The sequence below is a fragment of the Psammomys obesus genome, unplaced genomic scaffold (genome assembly GCF_907164565.1).
Source record: "Psammomys obesus unplaced genomic scaffold, mPsaObe1.curated_primary_1811, whole genome shotgun sequence".
Classification (NCBI taxonomy): Eukaryota; Metazoa; Chordata; class Mammalia; order Rodentia; family Muridae; genus Psammomys; species Psammomys obesus.
This window is the reverse complement of record NW_026592510.1, coordinates 19,472,370-19,499,469: the sequence shown is the minus strand read 5'-3', so window position 1 is coordinate 19,499,469 and position 27,100 is coordinate 19,472,370. Positions and strand designations below refer to the sequence as shown.

Here is a 27,100-nt window from a genome sequence, read left to right as displayed (position 1 = left end):
GGAATCAGATGGAGACTCTTATAAATGCCAGACAGGCAAGGGTGCCACAGAGCTTTGTAGCCATGGAGTTAATCTGTGGAAAACTGCTCTCTCCATCAGTGAAGCTGAAGTGTGTCCAACATCTGAGAATGCAACGCACAGCATGCTTCTAAATACCGTCTTCATGTTTTTGTAAGACCTGTTAGTTCTGTGTCTCTGTCCCTGTCTCTCTCTCTCTCTCTGGTCTTTCGAGCCAGGGTTTCTCTGTGTAGCTTGGCTGTCCTGGACTCCCTTTGTAGACCAGGCCTGCCCCCCCTCCCTGAGTGCTGGGATAACTGGCCTTTCTTTTCTTCTTTTTCTTTTCTTTACTTTTTTGACAGGGTCTCATTGTATGGCCCTGGCTGGCCTGAAACCAGCTATAGAAACCGGCCATGAGCTTACAGCAATCCTCCTGCTTCCGGAGTTCACCATCACATCTAGTCTTTCATCTTATTTTGCAATGTAATTTTCTCTGCCATGCTTTCGTTTCAGACATTTTTACCTCGGTAATTTCAGACGTCTCTGTCTTGATTTTTTTTTTTAATCACTATTCACAAATATAAAAACTAATTTTATTGTGATTGGTGGAACAAAGAAAAAGGAATAATGCGTGCAGACACAGCATTGGTTTCTGAATGACTGACTTTAATGCTGATAGAACTGATTCATTTAAGAGTAGAGCTTACCATCAACAGTTTTGCATTTCACACTTCATAATGACAGTAATTATTAAAGGAAAGAAAAACATCCATTTGCACCAATCCTACCCATGAATTACTAAAACAGCTTCTTCCACACAAAATCATGGGGAGAGGAAATAAATTCTTAAATAAACTCTACCAGATGAGTGACAACAAACACTTGTTTAGAAATAATCATGTTCCTGGTTTTCAAGGTGAAATGTTTTTGTTTGTTTGTTTGTTTGTTTGGTTGTTTTTTTTAACCTTGGCCTTGGCAGAACCTAGGCAATTGCCTATACAATGGAATAATCTTTTTAAATTAACTTATTTAACAAATGATACGTAAGTCCTGACTGACTTAATCACTAGAATCTGATTTCATTTTGTGGACGTTATTACAAAGTAAAAGTTTTCTATAAAAAGACCTTAATGATAGCATTAAAATTAGTGTGTACTAACAAATACGAATTTAACTCAAAAAAGCCTGTATCTCTCCCAGTGAACTGCAATTGTAACTGCAATTCTGCATTATTTTATGGTTTCATTTCCAAGTTCCCTTTTCAGTTCTTCAAATTGTTTATCCCACTATATGGATTTAAGTCAGGTGGAAAAGTTAAAAAACAAAACACACCCAATAAGCAGACACTGCATGAGCCCGGCATCAGACACGGTCCAACAAGTGCAATGTTGGGAAGGCGAGCCATCACGGGTGCTGAAGCCTCACGACACGTTAACGTGGGGCTCTGGGAGCCCACAATCCTGGCTTTACTCCTGTAGTGGGGGGAAAGAAACCCTCACACTTTCTATCTAACTGTAAACTAAATGCAGTCCCACGACAAGAATAGGAACGTTTAGATGAATAACATCAAATACTTGATTTTTAAAAAAATACTTGTAATTTTAAAATAACTTAATTTCCAGTTTTGCAAAGTTTATGAGTTCATCCAAAGCTGGGCCTGGTGGTGCTCACCTGTGATCCCAGGACTCGGGGAGGCAGAGACAGGTGGATCTCTGTGAGTTTGGAAGCCAGCCATGTCTATGAATCGAGTCTAGGAGAGCCAAAACTACATAGAGAATCGATTTTGAAAAACCAAAAGCCAAACACCGAAAAATAAAGAGTTCTTCCAAAATGAAGCAAATGGTGCTGGATGTGTTAATTCTGGTAACAACCCCCGTCTGGGTTGCTTGCTGGATCACTGGACTATTGCTTCAACCCTTGTGTTTTCAAAATGGATAAAGAAAAACTGCTTAAGTCACAGCTGTGTACACAAATTATATGTCACCAGGTATCACTGGTTTGAGATTTAAAAGATGCCCTGTGTCATACCTAAAAGCCTTTCTACTAAGAGAAGCGTTTGCCAAATCCTGGGTGTAAACTAAAGAAACTGCAGCCAGTATAGAGGACACAAGCCCCACGGCTGCGTCACGTCATTGTGGCCTTCCACAGCAAACACGTTTCTAGTGGTCTAACACAAAACCAGCGGAGCCATTGATCCCTGACGTTTTTAATGACAGGAACTGTCGTTAAAAGAAAAACACTTTCTACCTTTGAGGCAGAAAACATACTTTCTCATGGACTGTTAACGTTGGTTATGTTTTAAAAATAAAAGTACATGGTGTTGATTTTTGTTAAAAATCAAATGACAAGGTTTCAAATTCATTAGAATTCTGGCTGAACAGTTTAGATTTAGCTAAATAATATTAGCAGAAAACAAACAAACAAAAACCTTCATTTGGGATGAGAACCAGAACTACAGAAACCCTAAGTTATTTGTCTTTTGGGAAAACAAACTGCAATAGCACAGCTCCTTCCCAGACATTCACATACTACATGTGGACACAAGGGCTCTCAACAAGGGCAGAGAGAGAGGAAGAAAGACACTAGCAACTAGTGGGCTAAGAAAGCCAGTGGGCAGATAACACGAATATTCAAGGTCAGGATGTCGCCACCTGAGAGAAGGCGGATCCAGTAGGCAGGCACCTTAATTTCTTGGGACAGAGCCAATTGCTGGCTTTAAACATGTACCAGGGCCTTAGCAATGGCCTCCATGGGTCTCTTCTTCCCTCGAATGCCTACTTTACCCTCCCTAGTTTTCTGCACTAATTACTGGAGACTGGGTCATACCAAAGACCCAAAACTCAGACATAGGATCCTAAAACAGCAACGTGTATGCAAATGAACAGCATTCACAGTCTAGGAAGACAAGATAAAGAAAAATGAAAAATTTGAGTTGATTTCTTTCCCCTTTTAAAAAAGACATGAGTTCTTATTATTTTCCCCAGCCTGGCTGCTAATCACCTGAGCTTGAACAAACCTCCTGCTTAATAGGCAGAGGCCACACACACCCAGCTGCTTCCTAGAATTTTCTAACTTAAAAGAGAATTCATAGAAACTGGTGAACTCGAAACTGTCCTTCCCAATCCCGCCCCATTGCTTTTGAATACATGTATGCATAGTTAAGCAAAAATTCAGACAGAGATATCTATGCTGAACATATTTGAAGCTCCCTGAGATGACACACGGAGACACACCACCCTCACAAATCACAGCAGGAAGTAAATTATTTACAAGGATAACAGAGTAAAACCAAACGTCTATTCCAAAAAATATACAGGATAAATTATATGTTTATGATTGGTCATTGCTACAAATTTATTCATGTCAAGAAAATGATCATGTTTAAAATTCTCAAGAGAATTTTGGCACAAATCAAATTTTGTTGAGATTAAGTACCTGGGTTCTTTGATTAGTCCAGGAGGCTGATTTTTTTTCCCCACTGGCCTCTTTTCCAGTCTCCTGTGTCTCATCTGTCCATAAAAATCTTGCCCAGCCTCCAGCCATCTTAAATCTGTCCTCGAAGTTACTCTAGAACAATTAGTGCATCAACCTCTCATGTAACTGTATTCTGCAGAATTCGAGCAGCTTCCCTGTCACAAAGACTTAAAAAACATCGTCCCAAAGAGGACCCTCTATGAACCAAGGGAAGCAGATGAGGGCACAGTTCGCGCATCCCTCCCACCCCCAGAACGGCTACCAGCGGTTAGTGCTCTAAGTTCTCCAGGGCTTTATGCCTCAGATGCTCATCCAGACACTGGATGGCGAAGGGGTCGACGTCCACATCGAACTTGTTGGCAAAAAGGTGGTGTTTGCGCAGCATCCATCTCAAGTCACCCGCTCCGAAGACGCACACGGAGCGCACGTGGACTCCACTGCACGGGGGGTAAGGAGCGCCTCTGGAAACGTCGCCTTCGAAGTACTGCCACTTGACAAACCTCGCGACAGCATTCATGTCAGACAAGTCATACTTATAGCTGGAGGGGCGAGAACCAGGGACTTCAGGGATCCGCTGGATAGTGGCCCAAAGGAACTCGTCTGGGCTGTATGTGTCCTGCGCCCATTCCATAAACTTTTGGATATTTTCATTTTCTAGCACATGGCCTACATATTCCCTACTGACCACAAAGTAGGCGCTGCCTGAAAAAAGAGGAGTTTTGAGTGGAGGCTGCGATTTGGCTACCCCAGTGTTAGTCAGCTTCCCATCAACAATAGTGTGCCGCTTTTTCCATCTTTCTTCCTTGTTGGGAGGCATCTTCTCAGTTTCCAGGTTGTTTTCACCTATGAATGACTTGAGCTTCCTGACAATTTCCAGGTTGGTTTTAATAGGGAAATCCATACCACAAAGATTAATCAAGTACTTCCAGTTTGCATTCATTCTGTAGAGGTCCTTCATGCAGTTGAGGTCAGCCTGAACCCGACTCCAGGAGGCATAAACAACATTCTCCAACTGGCTGGCCACAAAGACATTATCGAAGCAGGATGCAATGCCCACCACGGCGGCTAAAAAGGATTCCTCTGCTTTCTTGTCCACATGGATGCAGTAGAAATTCTGGGGCATGTAGATGGCCCTCAGGAGCCTGTCAAGCATTTCAATCTTATGATGAACCACTATGGAATATGCAATTGGAAAGCCTGCCTCTTCTTTACTAAGGGGCTCCACAATATATTTGCGAGTTCTGATGAAAGAGGCGCAGTCATGCGTCATGTTTATATAGTCATACGGGGTCCACCTTGGGCGCTTCCTGAATTGCACTGTTATTATCTCAAGCTTCGCCTTTTGGATTTCATCTGGGTCGCCCTCTAAAACTTTGGTGCAATTAATGTTGCTGGTATGACCATCTCCAGAAAGTTCCAAGTGTCTGACACTAAAAAATTCAAGCTTCTGATGAATTCTTAAAACAGAGAAGGTTATTAGAGAGAGAACAAGACCCATGAGGTAGTATTTTGTAGGATAAGAAAAAAGTCTCTTCCGAAACAAGTTTCTAAGCATTTCAAAACAGTTCCAGGCTTCCCTTTGTGATGGGGCAATCTTCTAGGCCTTGGACACCAATGAGGTTTCCTCCGATTTTTCTCTGTTGTGGTCAGAGGAGTTGCCAGTTTATCAGGACGAGATATCACTGGACAGGATAGAGCTACAAAGAAAGAAATAATAATGAAAGCCATTTGTAAATGCAATAGTTTACAGTTTCTTCTCAAGCTCAAAATTAGCTCCTTTACTACAAGGCCATATATTTAAAAATATATACATAAGATTGACTTAATATACTGAGATTACGTCACAGAAGACCCATTGTTCTCATGTTAAAGCCAAAAACTGGGGTAAAAATATGCACCAAACCTAACACAAAAATGTCCTAATATACCCTACCAAAAAACATCTGAGGCCCCGTAGGATGGCACAAGCCTTTAATCCCAGCACTCCAGAAGCAGAGGCAAGCCTGGTCTATGTAGTGAGTTGTAGGAGAGCCTGGGCTACAAAAAGAGAGACTGTCTCAAAAAATAGAAAAATCTGAACTGCAGGGATATAGGAGTATAGGAACATAGGTGAAGATCATGGCAGTAATTACTCAACTGCCCACACACCGTGAGTCCCAGTACTCTGCCAGTTCTAAGAATAAGCACCTCCATCTTAATATCAAAACTAAGTTCCTCCTGACATCAGCTGCTATCAGCAGCCAGGAGAGGTGCAAGGATCAGATCCATCCGCTTTTTGCCAATTTAGGGCTATACTACACTTAAGAGATCAGCATAAAAACAACTGTGAATCCCAGGACCCTGGAAGCAAGATGATTCTACTGACCATTCAAAGTGGGCTGAAAAGGCTTAGCTGAACCAAAGGCAGATTGGTGTTGGGTTGGCCCCTAAGTGCAGCTCCAGACTGATAATGTGTTCAGTGGACAACACAGCTTTCGTGACCCCTGCACTGGCTATTGCAGACTATAAACCCTTACACAATACTTGGGCTGGGGATGTAGTTCAGTTGGTAGTTGGCAGAATGTTTGCTTGGCATGCAAGAAGCCCTGATTCAATGCCCAGTACTATATAAAATCAGGTAGAGGGCACAGCCATAACCCCAGCATTCAGGAGGTAAAGGCCAGCAGGCTAGAAGTGCAGCGTCATCCCTGGGCACATAATACGTCTGAGGCTACCTGAATCAGGAACAGGAAGCACACAAACAACACTTTTATAAGTTAGAAAGATCTTTGTCAAAATCCAAATGCCAGGAGCTCAACAAATATTTCGCACATAAAATGTTTGTAAACAGGATTATGTGTGTGCGTCTGCACACACATATGGGGGTGAGAGTGAACATGCTTGTATGCATACACGTCACAGGCATTGGTTCTCACTTGCTCCTTGACTTTGTTTTGTAACAGGGTCTCTCATTGTCCCACAGATCACATGGCTGGCTGGAGGCCCGAGGACCTGACTTCATCTGCCTCTTAAGCACTGAAATGACAAACTACAAAGCTATACCAGCTTTTTTTCGGGGGGGTGTGGGTGTGGGTGTGGGTGTGAAGGGGTCATGGATTCTGGGGATTGAACTCAGGTTCTTAGATTTACAAGTGAGCACTTCAATGACAGAGCTAACTCCCTGACACATTTTTTTTTTAAGAGTTATTTTATTTGTAATTATTTGTATGGGAAGGAGTAAGCCCACAGGAGTACAGGTGCCTACAGAGACCAAGGGCATGGGATTATGAGCCACCCAACGTGCGTGTTGAGAATGAGTCCTTTGCAAAAGCAGCAAGCACTCTTAACCACTGAGCCGGCTCTCCAGCACCTCTCCCCTCCAGCTCCCACCATGTTTCTTTCTTTCTTTGTTTTTTTAAGAACAATCCTGTAAACTCAGTGTATGGAAGACTTTAATCCCAGCACTCAGAAGCCAGAGGCAGGTGGTTGTTTGTGAGTTCCAGGCCAGACAATGACACATAGTAAGACTCTGCTTCAAAAACAAACAAACAGAAATAAAACAAAAAATAAACACAAACAAAAAGAACACTTTTGTGGAATGGCAACTGGTTCTGTTACAGAGTCCTCTTCACAGAATGTTCAAAGGTCATTCATTTTATCCAGACAAGATCTGAAGCAAGTTTTGGTGGGGGCGGGGTGGGGTGAGGTGAGGTGAGGGAGAGTGTTTTTGTCATTGTTTGGAGGCCAGGCTGACCTTGAACTACTGAAGATGCTCCTGCTTCCGCTTCCCCAGTACTGACTGGCATTGCAGGTATGGACTACCATGCCAGGCTTGATGTGAGTTTCTGACACCAAAATAAATGATGCCACTTGAAAACATGCAAGTAATTTGTTACTCCGAAGACAAAGTGAAAAATAAATGACTGCCCACTGTAAACACAGACAACATTAAGATAACCATTCAGACAACGTTGTACCATTTAGAATCACAGGAAGTCTGGATTTGTCGCAGCGCTGAGTCCTGCTGACATCCTGCACTCCATCACAGGAGCTATCGCACTGTGGCCAAGTTTCTATCACACCCCAGACATCTGGCGACGAGGACATGTCCCGGCAGGCTCTTCAAACAGTCTGTAAAATGACAAGGGAAGTGAGTGAAGGGCCGTCGATGGCGTGTGTCTGTACTACTCCACACCCTAGAAACGGAGCTATCCCAGGAAGTTTACTCTCTGCTCCTCTCCCTCAAGTCCACGGCTAACTGAGGTCTCTACAGTCTTACTTCTTTTTCTACTACTATGTTGATAGGATTTAGGTTAAACTGTCTTTTTCTCTCTCTCCTCCTCCTCCTCCTTCTTTGAGAACCAAACCAAGAGCCTAATGCATGCTATGTATCTGGCACAGATTAAGCTTTCTAAAAGAAACGCAACAGCACCCCCAAAATGAGTGCTAGGTAACAGTTTAACAGTCTAATCTAACTGGGAAATCCCTCACATTTTGTCCTCGCTATGAAGGCTCTCCATGCTTAGTGAGGTATTAACGACAACCTCACAGTTAAGTAAGCTGCTCACAGCATTTTCTTTCACTCACCAACACTTAAACTTTCTACCACTAGCATATCAACAATAGGGGCTTGAGAGATGCTCAGTGGTTGAGAATGCTTGCTGCTCTTCCAGAGGACTTGAGTTTGGTTCTCAGCACCCATTTCAGGTGCCTCAAAAGCAGGCTCCATACTTACATAACTATACACAATACACATAATTAAAAATAAAACAGTACCTTAAATATCAACAATAAACAATATTTCTTTAAGTAATCCTTGCCCCCTTTTAGTTTAGTACTTCTGTCTAGTCATTTGCAGACAAAGAAGCTAACTAAACAGACTTCCCCCTTTCTTTTTTTTTTTTTTTTTAATCTCTGAGGCAGTCTACTGTACAGCCCAAAGCCTTCTATGAATTTGTAACCCTCAAGCCTCCACCGCCAGGGTACTGGGATTAAAGAGCTTCCCATTAACAGCCTCTTAAAAAAAAAAAAAAAAGATACCAATCAGTAAGTAACAAGAAGCCTTAGCAGGACAGGACTGAAGGTCTGATTATCCAGAGTCAACACTGTATCCCAAGATGTACAGCTACAGCAATAAACGTTTACAAGGCATGCAAAGAAAACAAAAACCTGCCCCATGCATAGGTGAAAAGAGGTCAATTTTATCTCCAAAGGAGGCCAAGCACTAGCCTTAACAGACAAAATAACTACTCTACATCCATTCAAACACCTTAAGGATTAAACACAACTATGAGATGGCTAACGATATTCAGAATGGCAGTAAAAAGAATTTAGTTTTAAAAAAGGAGTAATAGAAATCTGGAGTGGATATGTTACAGTCACTAAATGGAACTGACACAATAAAATGGCTGAACTGACTAGAAAAGCAGGATTGAACTGACATAAGGAAGACTCAGGAGCTGGAGAGATGGTTCAGTGGTTGGGCATCCAGAGGACCAGGGTTTAATTCCCAACACCCACATGGCATCTCACGGCTGTCTGTAACTCCAGTTCCAGGGGATCCAACACCATCACATGAACAAACATACAGGTAAAACAACAATGCCCACAAAATGAAATAAATTATAAAAAAAAAAAAAAAAAAGAAAAGGAAAAGAAAGAATCAGTGAGGCTGAGACAAGCAAAGTGACAGTATTCGGTCTGAGGAACAAAAAGAAAACAATTATGGAACACTGACAGAGTCTCTGAGACCCGAGAGATGACATGAAAAGCAAGTGTCTAGGCAGATGAGTAAGGGGGGTCCCAGAAGAAGAGAACAAAGAAAGCGGGTACAGGAAGAACTGCTGAATAAATGGCTGAAAAGCTTTCAAAATTAGCTTTCTACAAATTCATCTATACATTCAAACAACTCAACTAATACACTCAATGAATACACTGCAGTATAATCCGACAGTTGGGCAGTTTCTTCATGACGTAAAGCAGAGCAGCATTTCAACCCAACCGTCCACATCCCTGGTATTTACACAGTGAATCGCAAAAGCTTGCAAATGAATGCTTACAGAAACTTTATTCAAAACTGCCAAACTTTGGACATACTCATGGGGTCCTTCAATAGCTAAATAGATAAACGTACTGCTTGCTGAGGTATAGCCATAACTGAGAGCAATGAGTCCACATGCCAGCGACTGTGAAGTTGAAATACGCACAGACAAGAGATAAAGAACTTGGAGATGTGGTTCCTGCTGCTGGCAAGCGAAGCACGGGTGTCATTTCATTTCCCAAGTGTGGGAACTTTATGTAAAGAGTCTATATAATATATAAGGCATTTCCAGGTGGGCTCCTTCCTAAATAGGCTCATTTAAGGTCATGGACATTAGACGGACGAACAGGAGCACTTCTGCTTAGCCTGCACCATAAAGTCTGGGCTGGGAACAAAGAAAACGACAGCTCAAAAGTACGTTAATATAGGAGTCCCCTCCTGAAAGAGTCAGCCCCGCTCAGTGGATAACACATCCGCACAATGAAACAGCACTGAACGGTAAAAGGAAATAAGCTGTCACATCACAACAGAAAGAAACCAACTTGAACCGATTGCAAACTGGGTCGATCCAAGTACTCGGTGTTCTGGAAAAGGCAAAACTATAGTGGGAGTAGTAAGACCAGTATTTGTCAGAGGTGTGGGAGAAGGGGGGGAGGGTGAGCAAGTAGGGTTTGTTAGAGACCAGAGACATGACTCCACGTGTGATTGTGGCTAAGGGACATTACAAGCCCCCCGCCCCAGAATGATCCGCAATTAATTTCTGAGCACAGGGGTGCAGCTCGGCAGTAGAGCACTTGCCTGGCATGCATTAGGTACTGGGTTTACTCCACAGTGTTGAGGAAAGGGCTGGTGGTGGTGGGGGTGCCGGTTATAGGTTATAACAAACACACTGTAATTGGGGGTGAGAGCTCATTGGTTTAAAGCACTTACTGCTCTTCCAGATGACAAGGGTTCAGTTCTCAGCACCCAGTTAGGCAGCTGCAACCACGTGGAATTTCAATTAAAAAGGACATGGTGTTGTTTTCTTTGGCTTCCACGGGGACCCATACACACATACACACACACACTTAAAAATACTAATGCAAGATGTTCATAATTGTGGAAATAATGCAGTGTATGGAAACTACTCTTTTCTGTTAACCTAAAACTGTTCCATCAAAATCTATTAAAATGAATCGTACACCCTGGCTCACTGAGCTCCAAACAATACAAACTCAAAAGGTGCTAGGTATGGTGGTCAGTGTCTTTAATTCCAGTCCTCTAGGGACGAAGGCTCAGAGGTCTGGGCTACACAGTGAGGCCAGGACTCACAAAATAAGATTTTTTGTCATCAAAAGTTCAATGACCAGTAAAAACATTGAGAAATTAGAACAGTCCCAGGAAAAATAAACTTATGTTAATGTAACTGCTCTACAAGAAATAGTAAATGGAGTCATCTGGCTGAAATAAAAGGATGTTGGCCAGTAGATCAAACTCATACAAATTATCAGTACACAGCAGTGGTGGTATACACACAGATAAGCACACAGACTGTGAGTCTCCGTTCCCTGTGATACTCTGCCATCTGACTTGAGAGATACCATGGATGTGCTATGGTGAAGGCAGTCACATACCTAACTTGCAATGGTTTAGCTCCCAAAATCTTGGGTTTTGGCATGTAAATGCTATCAACCAAAATCCAGTAAAACTATCCTCTAGGCTGTGCGATCCATCCCCCACACTAGAAAAGAAGGGAAGGGAGAGGGGAGGGGAGGGAAAGGAGAGAGATGAAATTCAGTAAAGCAAGGTCAGCAGCGGAAGGCGAGGGGAGGCAAGTTTGGAAGTGACACCTAGCTCAGCAGCACCCATAATTAACCAGAGCACTTTGGGAGTGCCATTACCTCAGTGTTGTAAAACATGGGCTGCTGTCTACGTTTATTTAATCAAGTAATGACCATTTTCCACAGTTCAATATGGTTAGGCTCAAACAGAAAAAGTCAAGCAGGGCTAAGGGTGCAAGCCAGGACAGGGCTATTTTTTTTTTTTACAGGAGATACAAGCAAGGTCCCCAAACCACTGATTGTCAGATCAGATTCATTTTGAAATATGCAAGAAACACAGAAAGACAGCCAAGGCCAAAAATGAGGACATTTCAAAACCGCAATCTACTTGATTTAACCAGGATGCTCTTTTGTATGTCAAAATAAAAGGATTCTACGATGTCATTCATATTCATCCCCACACCACAGACTTAAGTGTAAGTTAATTTGCAGAAAGACCATGCAAAGAGGGAAATGGCCAGAGTCCATATTTAAAGAAACACGCTGCATGTGACTCAGGCTATACCTTCCTGATGACTGTACGTTGGGGGGTACAGTAAAGAAACTATCACCATATCTGCTCTATCAGGGGGAAGGTTGTTATTGTGAATAAGAGAGAAAATACCCAGAGGCATCTGGAAGAGTTCAGAGCAGAGAGAAACAAGCAGACTGGACATGACCAGGGCTAGAGAAGCGGCAGAGAACAGAGGAGACAGCAAAAGATGAGTATGCGGGTGGAGGGGCTGAGATACAGAACAGACAGAGAGAGCAGGGACGGACAAATCATGTGGATTATAAGGAGTAGCTATGGAGAGGAATTCGTTGGGGGGGGGGGTGGAGAAGCCGTTTTTACAAGTTCCTAAGGAATGCTGGCTTTTTTTAAAATCTAACCACCAGAAATCTTTCTACAAGCCAACTTGAGCTCATTTCTAGATATATGAAGGGCCTGAGACTTAACAATTACATTACATTAATAATAATAATAATAATAATAATAATAATAATAATAATAATAATAATAAAAGAATCAAGCATGGTAGTGCACAACTATAATCCCAGCACTTAGGAGGCAGATAGAAGGATGAGAAGTTCAAGTACCAGGCCAGCTTAACCCTTATAGCAAAACAGAAGAAGCTGGGCATGGTGGCACACAACTTTCATCCCAGCAATGAGTAGGCAGATGCTGACAAGATTTCTGTGCATTTGAGGCCATATTGAGTTCCAGGACAGCCAGAGCTATGTGGTGAGCTCCTGACTCACACAACAACAATGAAAAGGCAAAGATTATTTTCAAAGGTCTTTATTTTTACAACATATGCATGTTGAGGTCAAAGGATGAATTATAGAAGTTGATTCTCTCCTTCCACCACGTAGGTCCCAAGAATCCAACTCAGTTCATCAGGCTTATCAGCGAGCACTTTTACCCAGAGCTATCTCATCAGCTCCAAAGCAAGAATTTGGAGAGATAACAATGTATATCGTATTATAAAAGAACATATCAAACTCTATCTACTGTACCTATGCCCTTCCTGGTTTACAGTGCTCAGATAGAAACCAAGGGCCTCCAGCACGCAAGGCAAGCACTTTACCTGAGCCATACCAGTGACGCTGTAATACCACTTTTAAATGAATGGAAATACTCCCTTAAAACTTCGTATGTGCCAGGTGGTGGTGGTGCAGGCCTTTAATCCCAGCACTTGAGAGGCAGAGGCAGGCTGAACTCGAGGCCAGCCTGATCTACAGAGCAAGTTCCAGGACAGCCAGAGCCACACAAAGAAACTCTGTCTCCAGAAGCCAATAAATAAATAAACTGCACAGGCCCATGTACACAGAATATATGCACACACATATACAACCATACAAGCATGCAGAGCAGGGCCTGCACCCCACTGCAACAGGAAGCAAGGTCTAAATCTGTCCATTTAGCACCTCATCCCGGCAACACTCTTGTGCTCCACTTCTCTGAGGGACTGTTGTGACAAGAGCAAAATACCAACTCCTGTGTTCTAATACCAAGCCATAGACACATCTCAGGATTGTGACTCCAGCGAGAAAGCCTGAGGTGCCTACCAGGAGCAGGCTGAGAGGTATGCTACAAACAGAGGGCCAGGACTGTACCCTTGGAGGAGGTTCCTCTTTCTTGCTCTCTGCACCTTCACCTCTTTTCCTTTCGGCATGCCCAGCCTCCGCCCTTCCCAGCCCTCTTACAGGGTGGTTTCTATGTGTCTGCCACTCTCTGAGGTCTGCTGAGATTCTGAGGTCTCCCAGTGAGAGAGAGTCTAACTCAAGTGGGTAAAAGTGCTTGTTGCCATGGATCTTCTGCTCTCAGAATTCATCTGCAGTTTTCTGAGGCTCCTGACAAGCAGCAAGCATGGACCCTTTCTAAGCAGTGCTGGGTTGCATTTTTGTTGGTCCTTAGGAAAGAGTATTTTGAATATTACAACCAAGGTTACATTGCATGATAAAGAAAGAGGAGAGTCAAAGCTACAACTCCTTCTTGAGACCTAGCATGCCACTGGCAGGCACAGAAGATCGCTTAGTGTTTACAGAATGAGTGTGGTCTCCATCCCCAGCCCATGCTCCCCTGCTCAGAGTGTAATGTCTATCCCCTTTATCCTTTTGGTTGCTGGGGAAAAGCTGCGTTCGGTTCCCTATGCTTGCAGGAAGCAGACACTTCTAAATGTATACTGCTTGAAGATCAAATTATAAGTCATCTTTAAAAGTACATAGTTGAAAAGGCCAGGATTTAAAACTCCAAAGTTATGGAAAATGGCTGATGACCGTTACCTGCAGCCTCATGAGCTGACTCCTTAAGCAGGTGGTAGGACACCCAGGGCAGAGCCTGCTGAGGGCTCTGATGACGTCAGACAAGGCTTCATTTCCAAATAAGCAAGCCTACCAACCAGCAGGCTACTGGTGACACAAAATACAGGCATCTTTACAGAAAGTCACACAGACCTCTTCTTGGTAGATTACTGCAAGGCATATTTCACACACACACACACACACACACACACACACACACACACACGAGGTGTGGAGTCTACCCCTAACTGTGATGGCAATATAAACAGCATGATTGCTTTTGAGGTGCTTAATATTTTCCAGGAACTCTACCAAGTGATTTACCTGGATAAGCACACACTGCTTTCTTGGTTCTAGCCTCTGTTTAATTATATATGACACTGTAAAATACACTATTTTAAAATACTGGATGTGCATTAGTGATACATTAATGCCTTAACTAATTTTCACTGAGAGGAAGTAAAATTAGCCTTTAACTGTGTTATCATCTACAGAATAGAAAACTGGTCCCCATGGCTGAACTAACGGCAGGGAGAGTTCTACAGAAATCTTTATTCTCCCACTGAGACCAAACATCACTTGGTGAATTCCTCTTTCACTTCACCCATTGGTGGGCAGTGTTCACTCTTCTTCTCTTCTCAATCCCTAAAAGGCAGCTGGCAGCTCCAGTGGGCAATGAAGCTGCCCTTTTTGCTCACACAGCTTACAGGAAAGATGAAGTGATGATTCCCAATGGATGCCCAGAAAGGAGGGCAAGAACAGAATTTCCAGTGAGCTTCAATCACAGGTGACTTGAATCTCGACAAAGGGGAGGGTTGCGATCTGAGGAGATGTTATGTCTGCTCAGGAAGTAGAGACCTCAGGCAAGGGACACAGGAAGGAAGAAGAGGTCTGGCGCACAGTCGGCCAACAGGAAGGTGAGTAAGCGGTAATGCAGATTACGCGCAAGTTGTGCAATTCGGTGTGCTTCTCACCACACCAGCTGCATGTGGGAGAAGGGTGACAAACGGACTCTGTCTCTGTTCTCTCTCTCTCTCTCTCTCACACACACACATGCTCCTTTAAAACGTTCCTACCTGAGAAGCAGGCTACAGTTTGCACAGAAGCAGAGCCACCTGGCTCCAAGGCCAACTCTGCTCTGCCCTGGGCTCCTCCAGGGTCCCTACCTGTTAGATGAATAAGGTCAGCTGCACCCAAGTATACCTTCAATCCCAGGACAGAGGAGGCAGAGGCAGGCAAAGCTCTGTGAGTGCAAAGTCAGTCTGGCCTAAGCAGACCATCGCAGTAATAATAAAGTGTGCAGACCTTTTCCTAAAAGGGAGGAAACTAAGGAAAAACTAAGACACTGCTGTGGAAATGGCCTTTACCAACGCAAGTACAAAGAAACCATAAAATAGACTTTGTCTTCCAGATGCCTCTTGGTCTCTATCCCTCTCTTTCTCTGTTCCTGTCTGTCTGTCTGTCTGTCTGTCACTAGCTCTCACTCTCTCATAACTAACTCATAACCAAGACTCTTGATCCAGACACTGACCTCTCTCTTTTTTTGGTTTTACAAGATATGGTTTCTCTGTGTAATAGCCCGACTGTAATGGACTTGCTTTGTAGACCAGGCTAGCCTCAAACTCAGAGAGATCTGCCTGCCTCTGCCTCCGAAGTGCTGGGATTAAAGGCGTGTGCCACCAGACCACTCTTTAAGCAGCATGTGGGGAGATGAAAGATGAAAAAAAGCTGGTTCTGGCCTGGGTGCGTCCACTGACATCAATGCACTTACGGATTGCCCTCTTATCCCAAAGGGGCACCTCTGTTGGGCCCCATCAAGTGTGGGCACTATAGTAGAGAATGGTCAAAGTACAGGATGAGGGGAATCAGAGGCAGGTTTTCCTACTCAATTCAAAGGGGACTTGATTTAATAATATAATAACACTATCATATTTGTATAGCAAAAGCCCCTTTCCCCCAACCCTAGCTTTATTTCTCCATTACTAATATCCTTTACCAAACTTAAGTTAAAATTTTGTTGCTAGAAATATACATGGCTTTAACCACAGCAATTTCACACATTCCACCGAAAGCTAAAGGAAGCCCACACTACACTTAAGTACCAAAAAGACATCACATTAGAACCTAGAAAAGGTAATCGGGACACAAGATGTTTTATCAACAGAGTAGGATACTATTCAGCGTTTAAAAGAGAATGAAATCACAAACTGTAACATAGATGACCCTGAAGGCCATGTTGAATGAAGACACACAGGACAGAGTCTCCATGATTCCAGTTGCACATGGTAGCAAGTGTCTGCCTGTCTGTCCACCATCCATCTCTGTCTAGATATCTACCTACCTACCTACCTACCTACCCAGCTCTCTGCAATTCTAGGGCTCAAATCCAAGACTGTCCATCTCATACGAGGCAAGGGTGGTAACTGAACTACAGCAGCCCGAAGCATGTTACTCAGAAGCGTATTTTAAGTGACTTCTATGTCGACGCTGAAGAAAATTATTAGTAGAGTACAGGTAGGTAGGATGCCAGCTTATCCAAAGGGAAAAAGGACAATTCTACTTCCGTGGTATAGAAGTTTAGAGATGGGCTAGCTAGGGTTGTGGCTCAGTTACAGAGTACTTGCCTAGCATGTGCAAAACTTTGGGCTCAATCCCCAACACCTGTTAAAAAAGAAAAAAAAAAGAAAAAGAAAGAAAGAAAGAAAAGAAAATTTCAGATTTGTTCAGAACAAAGATTACAGAGTCGTCTCAAAGGTTGCTCTGCTTCCTGAGCCAAGCTGGAATACTATTACACCAACGTGCTGAAGTATGAGTAACTCGCCCTTTCACAGGAAGGGAGAGGGGGTCCACCCCTCTCAGGCAGCCTTAGTAGACCTGATTCACAGAGGTAGTCTTTCACAGGCCCAACACTGAGAAAACAGTTTTTAAAAGGAATCTTCAACCTCATTATCATCACAGACCAAAAAAAAAAAAAAAAAAAAAAAAGAGCACGGGATCTCCTTGCCGAAGTCCAGCCTGTGGGAGTCTTGCACATGCTGTTTGTTTGTTTTATGGATGCCCCAGTATGTTCTTTTAGAAGTGTGACTGTGACAGCTCAGTGTGATGGAAACAAAACTTGAACTTGGAAAGTTACTTTCAAGTTCACTTTGTCCACTCCAACTTTTTTCAACAAGACAAGAAGCTAGCTAGTTCTTCAGCAGAGAAATGTGTTGCTGTCTCCCTGGCTTTCCCACTGTGGTGAAAATGGGGCCAGAAAAAAATTTCAGTCTACCCTGTTTGTCACATGACAGGCCAAGGGCTTTGAACAAACCCCTCTATAAATTCTCCCATCACCCCAATGCTTCCCTAGTTCCAGAAGTTCAACTGCCCCCAAGTTCTCTACCTTTGGCCTGGTAAATGTGATCACTGACATTTTCATTCCAAAGGGTGGTTCAAAGCTACCTATTAGCAATGACAAGTGCTTGCCTCCTGCTTGTCCCTGGCATACTGTCCCAGTTCAATGGTCCCTCCCACCAATCACATGAGCACTGCATCCTTGAAGCCCACCATCCACTATCAGAGGCCACTGATGAAGACCAACAGAAATGGATACAGCTGTCAACAGACAGAACTTCCTTCCTCTGCGCATTAGTTTCCTTGTCCAAAAATGGAGATCGTAAGGCTGAGGATAGCAAGCTTTGAATGTGCAAGGTCCTGGGAGTAACCCATTGCCCCCTCCTCCAAACACCTATTTCATTTAGTAATGACTCAGAAACCAGTAAAACTTTAGCACAGTGCAGCTCAGTCAACTGGGGGCTCCAGTGTATGCTCTGGGGAGATCCTGCAGGCCAGTGACTACCCTTGAACCCCTTTCCCATCTCTAGCTACTCATACTCTACTCTGGACCTAGCTCAAGCTTATTCAGTTAGTAAAGACTGAAAAAGAAAAGAAAACCCAACATTCAAACATACCTATCCCTACCCAAAAATGTAGGGCAGCTTCTTCGATGCTTTCTGTTAAAAGAATCTGCCCTCAGACAAGGAAACTCAAGTTCCGTACTCAGATGGTCCAAGTTACAGTGGGTCAGGGAACAGAGCACAAATCCAAAGAACCCACTGTTGGCTGCTACAGAAAGAGCATTTATAAAGAAACCCCAAACCACAGGCCTTGCTTTAGGAAGGTTTCTCATCCTGTCTGGGGATTATCCTAATGTTTCTGAACTTTGAAGTTGGAACTGGAGAGCTGAATTTGGTGAGAGGTGCCTAATTCTTGGGTGCTAGAGTTATTCTTAGCTGGTTCTTAGCAGAGTCAAAAGGGCCAGAGCCGGAGAGGCCAACAGCTGTGTCTTGGCCTATTGGGCCCTGTGTCAGGGAAATGGGAATAGTGGTATACATTTAAAGAAAATCATCTACTTCTCATTTTGAGGGGCTTTGAATTTGATGTGCATCTGAGAACAAATACAAATATATCCAGGATGAGAGATTTGTTTTCCTCCTTCTCCTCCTTTCTTTTTCTTCATCTTCTTTCTTCCTTTTCTCTCTCTTCCTTCTCTTCCCTTCTTTTCTTTCTTCTTTTTCTCCTCTTCCTCTTCTTCTTCTTCTGCTGTTGTACAAGAAAGTGTTTCTCTGGGTAGCCCTGGCTGTCCTGGGACTCAGAGATCCACTTGCTTCTGAAGACAGGTACCACCACCACCACCACCACCACCACGTAAATAATGAACAAGTGCTTCCCATACATTCTCATTTAATTCTCATCACCGCCCTCTGAGCAGCTATTTTTGTTCTCATGGAAGAGTCAGAGTAAAAGAAAACCAAGGCTTCTGCTGTTTTACATGTGGTTTCTGCCCTGGTTTCTCAGCAGTGATGAGGAAGATCTGAGACCCTGGGGACAGACAGACCAAAACACAAGCTTTATTTATAGCCCAGAACCACAGAGCAGGCAGTCATTAACAGTTCCCTGTCTGTCCCCTAGGCTTCCACCATGGCCCCCAAGTCTTCCTGCAGGTGGGATATCATAAATTCTCCTGTGAAGCGTGTCAGCCCAAAGGCCCCTCATGACCTGGCTCTGCATATGACCTCATACTGATTCAGAATCCAACTGGGACACCTCACCTACCACAGTCACTTTTAGATACAGTTGTTTAAATTTAAACTCCAAAACCAAGCATTTCTTTTTTGTTTGTTTGTTTTGTTTTTCAAGACAGGAATTCTCTGTGGATTTGTTTTCCTTGACTGTCCTAGACTCACTCTGTAGATCAGGCCGGCGTTGAACTCAGAGATTCCCTAGTGTTTGGATCACCAGCGTATGCCACCATGCCTGGCTCAAAATTAAGCATTTCTAAGTGTAGTGACATTATAAAAACGTTTCAGAGAAGAAATCATGTTTAGAGGTGTCATATTCCATTATGCTCATTTAAAAAAAAAAAGTACCCAAGTAAATATATCAAATATAGACGAGAAAAATGTGGGATGTACACACCAAAAATTATTCAGTGGGTACTCTTGTTTTCTTTTTGAGGAAGTGGGGTATTTAGTCTAAATTTTTATGTTTGAATTTTAAATTTTAATGTCAGCATTTTTTTTTTTTTTAAATTACAAAATGTGCCAGGGGGTGGTGGCACATGCCTTTAATCCCAGCACTCAAGAGCCAGAGGCAGGTGGATCTGAGTTTGAGGCAGCCTGAGTGAGGCCTAGGACAGCCAGGACCCTGTCTCAAAACAAAACAACCACCACAAGAATTACAAACTGAGGTTTAAGAGCCACCCATCATGCCCGGCAGCATTCGAGCAGGGTGGAGAGGTGTCTTCTGGAATTGCCCACCCCTAGCTGAGGAGCTACTGGTCACAGATGGTGGCTGGAGGAGAGTGTGGTAGGCTGACCATGCTCTAGTGCCTTACACCCACAAGTAGTAGCTCTGGATTCCATGGGTTATACGAGGACAGGGAGAGGCCAAGGACGCTGGAGAGCAACTTGGAAGGAATCCAGGAGGTCCTGGAGGTACGGGTGGAGAGGGCTATGCTCTAAACATGTTGTAGACATGTGTGAAATGCTGAAAGAGTTTTACATATTTAGACAGGCGTCAATGCTCCAACATAAGCGTCAGCCCAAATACTCACAGTGGTATCATTTTCGTTTCCTCCAGGTTCACTCCTTTCGGAGGGTTACAAAGTATCTGACTGAAGGTCTTGCATATGACAGGCAGGCAAGTGTACTGAGCCCCCCCCCCCCGCCCTCGCCTACACTTTGTATCTGTGAACATGACAGAGTTTATCTGCGCACATTAACCGGCAGTGGGCATTATCTTCTGCCCTTTTTATTTCCTGGATATCAAGGATCCTTATTGTTTTCAACCACAGTTCGTGTCTGAGGACTGAATATCAAAGGTATTTCCAAATTATGCTGTTATGAAGATTCACTATGAATCTTAGTATAGTTCTGGCTTTTTTTTTTTTTTTTTAAGATTTCCTTGGGATTCCCAGGAACAGCATTCCAACACTAGTATTTGTAAATCTTTGTATACCTCAAATGCCCTCCAAATGTACCATCGTAGTTACAAAGGACCATTTCATCTACAACTCTGGGATTACTTTAGCTACAGGCAACATACACATATATTCTATAACTTGTCAATATCTCAACTGTAATGTGGTACGTGACCAAGGTTTCCTTCTGTATTCCTCACTGGAATTCCAGCGGCTACTGGAATACTTTTCTTGAATTTTCTCACAAATGAGAAACAAGAAAATCAGATAAGGATGACCTGTGGACCAGCCAGAGCCAGCAGGAACCCTGGAAACCATCACTTAACAACTCAAACTCCAGAAAGCCCTTAAGAGCCCTACGTTGCCGTATTTCTTTCACAGGTACATAAAATACAAAATTGTACATAATCAATGGGGTATCAAGTTATAATAATACATATTGTATAATATTAGCTTCTTTCACTAAAAACATTAATGTAAAATGATTTAGTTGAGAAAATATCCATATATAAAACTTCAGAGTTTTAAAGAATTAATTGAACCAAGAGTTTTTAAGAATTAATTGAACCAAACTACGTTTGATACACACACACACACACACTCACAACCCCAGTACCCAGAGGAAATAGGATCATTGCAAATTCAAGGCCAGCCTGGTCTAGACGACCCTGTTTCAAACATAGCCCACCTATCTGTAAAATACACACACACACACACACACACACACACACACACAAAGGGTAAGTGGAGCTGGAAGGAAGGCTCAGTGTGAAATGCAAAGCACTGACTGCTCTTCCAGAGGACCCAAAGTGATTCCTAGCACCTACATGGTAGCTCACAACCATTTGTGACTCTAGTCCCAGGGGGTCTGTTGCCTTCTTTGGCCTCCTTGGTCACCCAGAATGAACATAATGCATAGACAACATGTGCAGGCAAAGCACAAATACACATAAAAACAATTTTTAAAAAAGTGAAAAATCTATAACATGCTTAGAGTGTCTTTAACACACACACACAGTGAACTCTACTGCTGTTTACATTTCCCCTCATATCTAACCTTTGTTGAATCTTTTTGTTTGTTTAGTTTTGTGACTAGGTCTAGCTTTGTAACGCAGGCTAGCCTCAACTCTCAACATTCAGGAGAGGGTGGAGGAGTGGGTCTTCTTCTCTCACTCTTTACCTTAATGCCTAAGACAAGGTCTCAGCGAAGCAGAAGCTCGCCATTTATTTTGGCTAGGCCAGCTGGAGTTCCCAGGTCCCTCAGTCTTTGTTCTCTAATGCTGGGTATTCAGACACAGGCAGCTTTTACATGGACGCTGGGCTTGTGAACTCGGGCACACTCTTAGCCATTGAACCATCTCTCTCTCCAACCCAGAGAAACCCTGTTACCAGCATGCACTCGACTTACATATTTCAAAATTTCTGTATTTACTCCAATGTATTCAATTTAATTCCACACAGAGCATCTTACTCAAAACAGATTCCAGGTTCCGGGGAGGAAAATACCCACATAAATAATACATAGGCCCAGCTCTCGAGGAATTCACAGTGGTTATTTGCTAAGCCTTCTAGAGGAAATTGCAGACTCTATAAGTGTAATTAACATTATTTTTGGAACAATGAGTCATTGTAAAACTGAGGGGAACTTTTGAGAACAGAGTCCTGGGAATGGTTACTGGGTCTTCTGGGAGTGGGTACAATTGTTGTCTAGTACTTTTTGAAAAATGTTGGCATAAAGAAACAAGGTCCTATGCTTCTGGGCTTATTTCTTAGTCCTTCAGATAAAGTAAGTATCTAAAGCCAGGAACACATAAAAGCATTTCACTAACTTACATGACCTAAAGTTCTAGTCTAAAGATCCACCCTCTGATTTAATTCATGGGAAAAAAGACATTGAAAGGCTAAATGACTTCTGTTTTGTTTGCTTGTTTTATAGACCAGGCTGGACTTGAACTCAGAGAACTCCATGACTCTAACTTCAAATATTAGCATTAAAGGCATGTACAACCACACCTAGCTCTAACTAGCTTTCTAAAGGCTACCCTGAACCTGGAACTTTACCCAGACTGTCCTTCCACACTCCCTTCTGAGGTCACTACTCAGTTCTACACTTAGGGAGGAGTGGGCAGGGCTACCCAGGAGCGGAAGTCAAACAGTTCAATGATACTGTGGTCAGTATCATTCAAACACTGTTTCTCTTCCTTTGTTCCCCTTTTCAACTCAGTAACTTTCTATCAACAGAAAAGACTTCTGTACCATTCAACTAGACTATTCAAAGATACTAATAGAATTAATTTTTGACATAAAATATTAATGAGCATGATCAATCTACCTTGTAATACTAACTTCTTAAGTATCTATTTTGAGTGTGTGTTTGTGTGTGTGTGTGTGTGTGTGTAAGCCTTTCCTCTAGAAGGCTTAGCAAATAACCACTGTGAATTCCTCGAGAGCTGGGCCTATGTATTATTTATGTGGGTATTTTCCTCCCCGGAACCTGGAATCTGTTTTGAGTAAGATGCTCTGTGTGGAATTAAATTGAATACATTGGAGTAAATACAGAAATTTTGAAATATGTAAGTCGAGTGCATGCTGGTAACAGGGTTTCTCTGGGTTGGAGAGAGAGATGGTTCAATGGCTAAGAGTGTGTGTGTGTGTGTGTGTGTGTGCATGTAAACACAGGGACTCAAGAGGCCCCAGGCATCTGATCCCCTGGAACTTAAAGTTTCAGATCAGTCATCGTAAGTTGGCTCCCATGGGTGCTAGGAATAGAACTCCAGTCCTCTGCAAAAGCAGTAAACACTGAGCCATCTCTCCATATCACTACTTTTTGTTTGTTTCAAAATTATATCTACCAAAAAAGAACTTCCTTCACATGAGAGTGATTTATAGCACTGAGGACACACTCCTTCAAATTAGTTAGAAATAACTATGATACTAAAAAAAAGCGTTTGCTGTAAAGACATTTGTATGCGTTTGTTTTATTTTGTTGTATGTGTATGTGTGTTTGGCCTGCATGTATGTCTACATATCACACTGGTGCCTAGAGGAGGTGGTGAGCCTCCATGTGAGTGCAAGGAATAGAACCCAGGTCCTTTGCAGAAACAACTACTCAGAACCAAAGCAAGTGCACTAAACAAACTCCCCATGCAGGTTTTTTTGTTTGTTTGTTTTTTATTTTTCAGCTTTTTGTTTTTTTAAATCCTACATTTTTGGCCATGGTTTGTATGTTCAGGGAGCTTAGAAGTTTGTTGTTATATTTTATATAATTTGCTTCAAAAATATTTCTTCAGGAAGATGGGATTTATCTCAATGGGCAAATATTTTCGAATCATACAGGAGGTCCTGGGTTTGATCCCTAGCACCGCATGGAAGTACAGGTAAACACACACACACACACACACACACACACACACACACACACACACACAAAGGCACAGTCTGTAAGACAAATAAGGTATTTATCTACAACCTGTTATATGTGGAGACTAAGCCTCCTGCAGGTTTCAGGCAAGGACACACAATAGCTAGAGGAAGGCTTCCTAAGCCATACCTAAGGCTCTAATCAAAGGAAGGACTTTCCACTACTGGCGAATTCTGTCTTAGCATAACAAATGAGCTCTGGTGTTCCAACTCTGTTGAAAGGTTAGACACCCAAGGTTCCACATTCCCCTCACAGCGACAAAACCAGCAAACAAGCCTGCTTAGCAACACAGTGCCCTAGGCACATTCCTATGTCCAGCAGCTGATTCCAGAAAATTATTGACCACCTGAGTCCCGGCTGCTGACCTTTCACAGAAGGCTTGCTCAGAGCCCACAAGGCTACAACTCTGACCTCAAACTTGTTTTTCAAGGTTCACGTTCACTTGTTCTCTCCCCCACCGATGGGCTTACAAAAACAACCAAAATGGCTTAGGCTGATTCTCAACAATAGCGTGTGACCATGATGTGACAAAAGTAGTGGCTGACAGAATAAGAAACCACATCACCAGACATTTAAATCATCACAGCACTGCCTCGGGTTTAAACGAGACATTTTATTTTACTTTTAGACAGAGCTAGGGATCAAACCCCAGGGTCTTCCACCTGCTAGGTAAGCACTCTATTGACCTATACCCCATACCATAAATACACTCTAATTGCCATATAGTATTTATGAGTACAGTGAGATACATGTGGGATTATATATATAATATATATTATATATTCCAGGAGAACCCAGACACTGTATCAGTCACTCTTTACAATCTGAGTACTGTGTGTGTAAATGTTCGCATGTGTGGGCAGGTACACCGACATGTACCTACATGTGTGGAAACGGGAGTCCAACATCAGGTATCTTCCAGTCACTGTCCAGTTTGTTTTTATTGAGGCAGAGTATCTGACTGAACCTCAAGTATGCAGATTGCAATCCAGCAGGCTCACTCCCTTCCCCACTGTCGAGATTACAAACTGGACACACCAAGCGTTTCTGGTACTTAAATCATTCAGTCAGGGTCAGTAAAGCACTTGCTCGGCAAGCATGAAGACCCGATTTCCACCCCCAGACATCATGTTAAGAAAAAAGAACAAGAGGAGGAGGAAGAGGCAGAAGCTAGGCGCAGTGAAACACACTTGTAATTTCAGCACTGAAGAGAGACAGGAGGGTCCCTGGGGCTCTAGCCAAATCTAACCAAGCCTTATCTTGGAGCCCTAGGGCTATAGCAAACTCTGTCTGGAAAACTAAAGTGAAGGACACTCAAGGTTGTCCTTTGGCAACCGTGGCAGAACCGGTAAGACAAAGAACTGTGTCAGGTGTTATGGCCATCAGCCACCAAGGTGTCCAAGGTGAAAGGTAGAAAGCAGGGCTCAGTGCTGGGCCCAGACTCCACAAGGTCACAGGAGCCCAAGAAGTTCTGGCAGTGACCTCTGCTGAAGGTGATGGGATCAGAATGCTTCCCACCAAAAAAAGAATTTCAGGCCAAGCCAGTAAGAGGCAGAGCTGGAGTTTACTAGAGGAGATTTTAAAATAAGAAATTTTAAAGTAAGTCCAGGAGTTAACAGAAAGAGAGAAGACTACAAGGTAACCACATTGGACTTGGGCTTGTAAGGGAGAGTAGTACTTCCCTGTCTTTACGGCAGCCATACAAAAGATTTTGGTGTCATCTGAAGAAACGTATCAAATGGATGCTAGGGAATTTAAGTGAGCATACAGAATGGTTCAAGTATTACATAGGACTACAAAATGATAGTGGGAAAACCCTAGGTCACCAGGAATGGCAGGGAAAGCTAAAACATTTCTTCAAAGTGTAAACAAAAGTCTGAGAAGTCCAGAAAGTTTCCAGGGAGTTAGGCCATACTCCGGACCATCAAGGAGTGAGGCCTTTCTCCACATTCCCACTGGCTCACCAAGACGGGCTTCGGTGGGTCCCTTTAGTCTATCACCATGACGGACTTTCTGTTCGCATCTTCCAGGGAAAAATGAACTCAACAGTGACAAACATCATCCCCAACACTTTTCCTGGAGCTCCATCATGAGCCTTGGCACCAGAAAACACTCAAACAGGCTGGACTGCAGTTCGTTTTCAGAACGATTGCCTTTCACATGGGTCCAATCCCTAGTACAGCAAAATTAATTATTTTTTTTAAAGAAAAAGCTTTAAAAAAAAAAAAGAACAAGTTGACATATCCTATTTCAGAAACAACTACTCAGCTAATGTTCTTGCGTCTTCCTTTCAAAGGGGGTGAAATGAAGTCCTGGATCTTCATCCATCCTCCCCCTCCTCAAAGACCACCCTGCTCTTCTGTTCTTCTCACCTCTGGAATTTGGTCCCACCCTTTCTTTCCCCTTAACGTTTTAGCCTCTTAGCTACCAGAGGTTTCCAGGAACAAATAAGTGTACTATGTCTCTCAGTTCAATTCTGACATAAACACAAAACAACAAAAAACTAACCAACCAAACAAACCCAGAAACCATTGACCAGGTTTTCTACCCAGCCTGCATGTGTACCTGGTTCCTTTCCAACAGCAGCCTTATGTGACCTCTCTCCTTGCACAGCTGCAGGGGACAGATTCTTTCTCTCATCACTCTGCCCTTTCTTTGGAGGTTTTAATATGCAATGAGCATTTACACTGCAAGGTTTGCGGATATTTCCATCCCAGATCTTCCTAATTGGAGGCTCCTCAGCTCCATTTGGTTGTCTCAAGCAAAACAGCCCCCAAAAGGAATTATCTTCCCTCTCAGACCTGGTGCCAACCTCATCCTGCCCTTCTACTTCCACCCCCACCCTGGTGCTCTCCAACACCGTAAATGCTTTCCCTATCCCATCCCACTAAGTTGTTCGTGCCAGAAACTTCTGACTCATCCTTGCTACCCCCTGTCAACGGTACTAGTTAATCACCATCATCCTTCTGATTTTAACTACAACCTCTCAGTCTCTCAGCTATTAACTTCTGTCTATCACACCATCCCTGGGTGACTGCGGGGCAATGGGTGGCACTGTTTGCTGATGCCCACCCTCCCCTCCTGGGTGGCTGCACATGACTGCACAGTCTGCTGCATGACTACTG

At 43.1% G+C, this 27,100-nt stretch overlaps 1 protein-coding gene across 4 annotated transcripts in view; it reads right to left on the bottom strand.

Annotated features, from left to right (window-relative positions):
* Window positions 1–642: 642 nt before the first annotated feature.
* The window catches only part of Gcnt1 (glucosaminyl (N-acetyl) transferase 1), a 46,096-nt gene continuing 19,638 nt past the window's right edge, over window positions 643–27,100 (bottom strand). For all 4 annotated transcript variants that reach the window (XM_055614071.1, XM_055614072.1, XM_055614073.1 and 1 more), the window contains 2 exons: window positions 7,428–7,581; window positions 643–5,168 (listed from right to left, as the gene is read on the bottom strand). In XM_055614071.1, the coding sequence (XP_055470046.1) occupies window positions 3,740–5,026 (1,287 nt within the window). In that variant the 5' untranslated portion in view covers window positions 5,027–5,168; window positions 7,428–7,581 and the 3' untranslated portion in view covers window positions 643–3,739. The remainder of the gene's footprint in view (window positions 5,169–7,427; window positions 7,582–27,100) is intronic.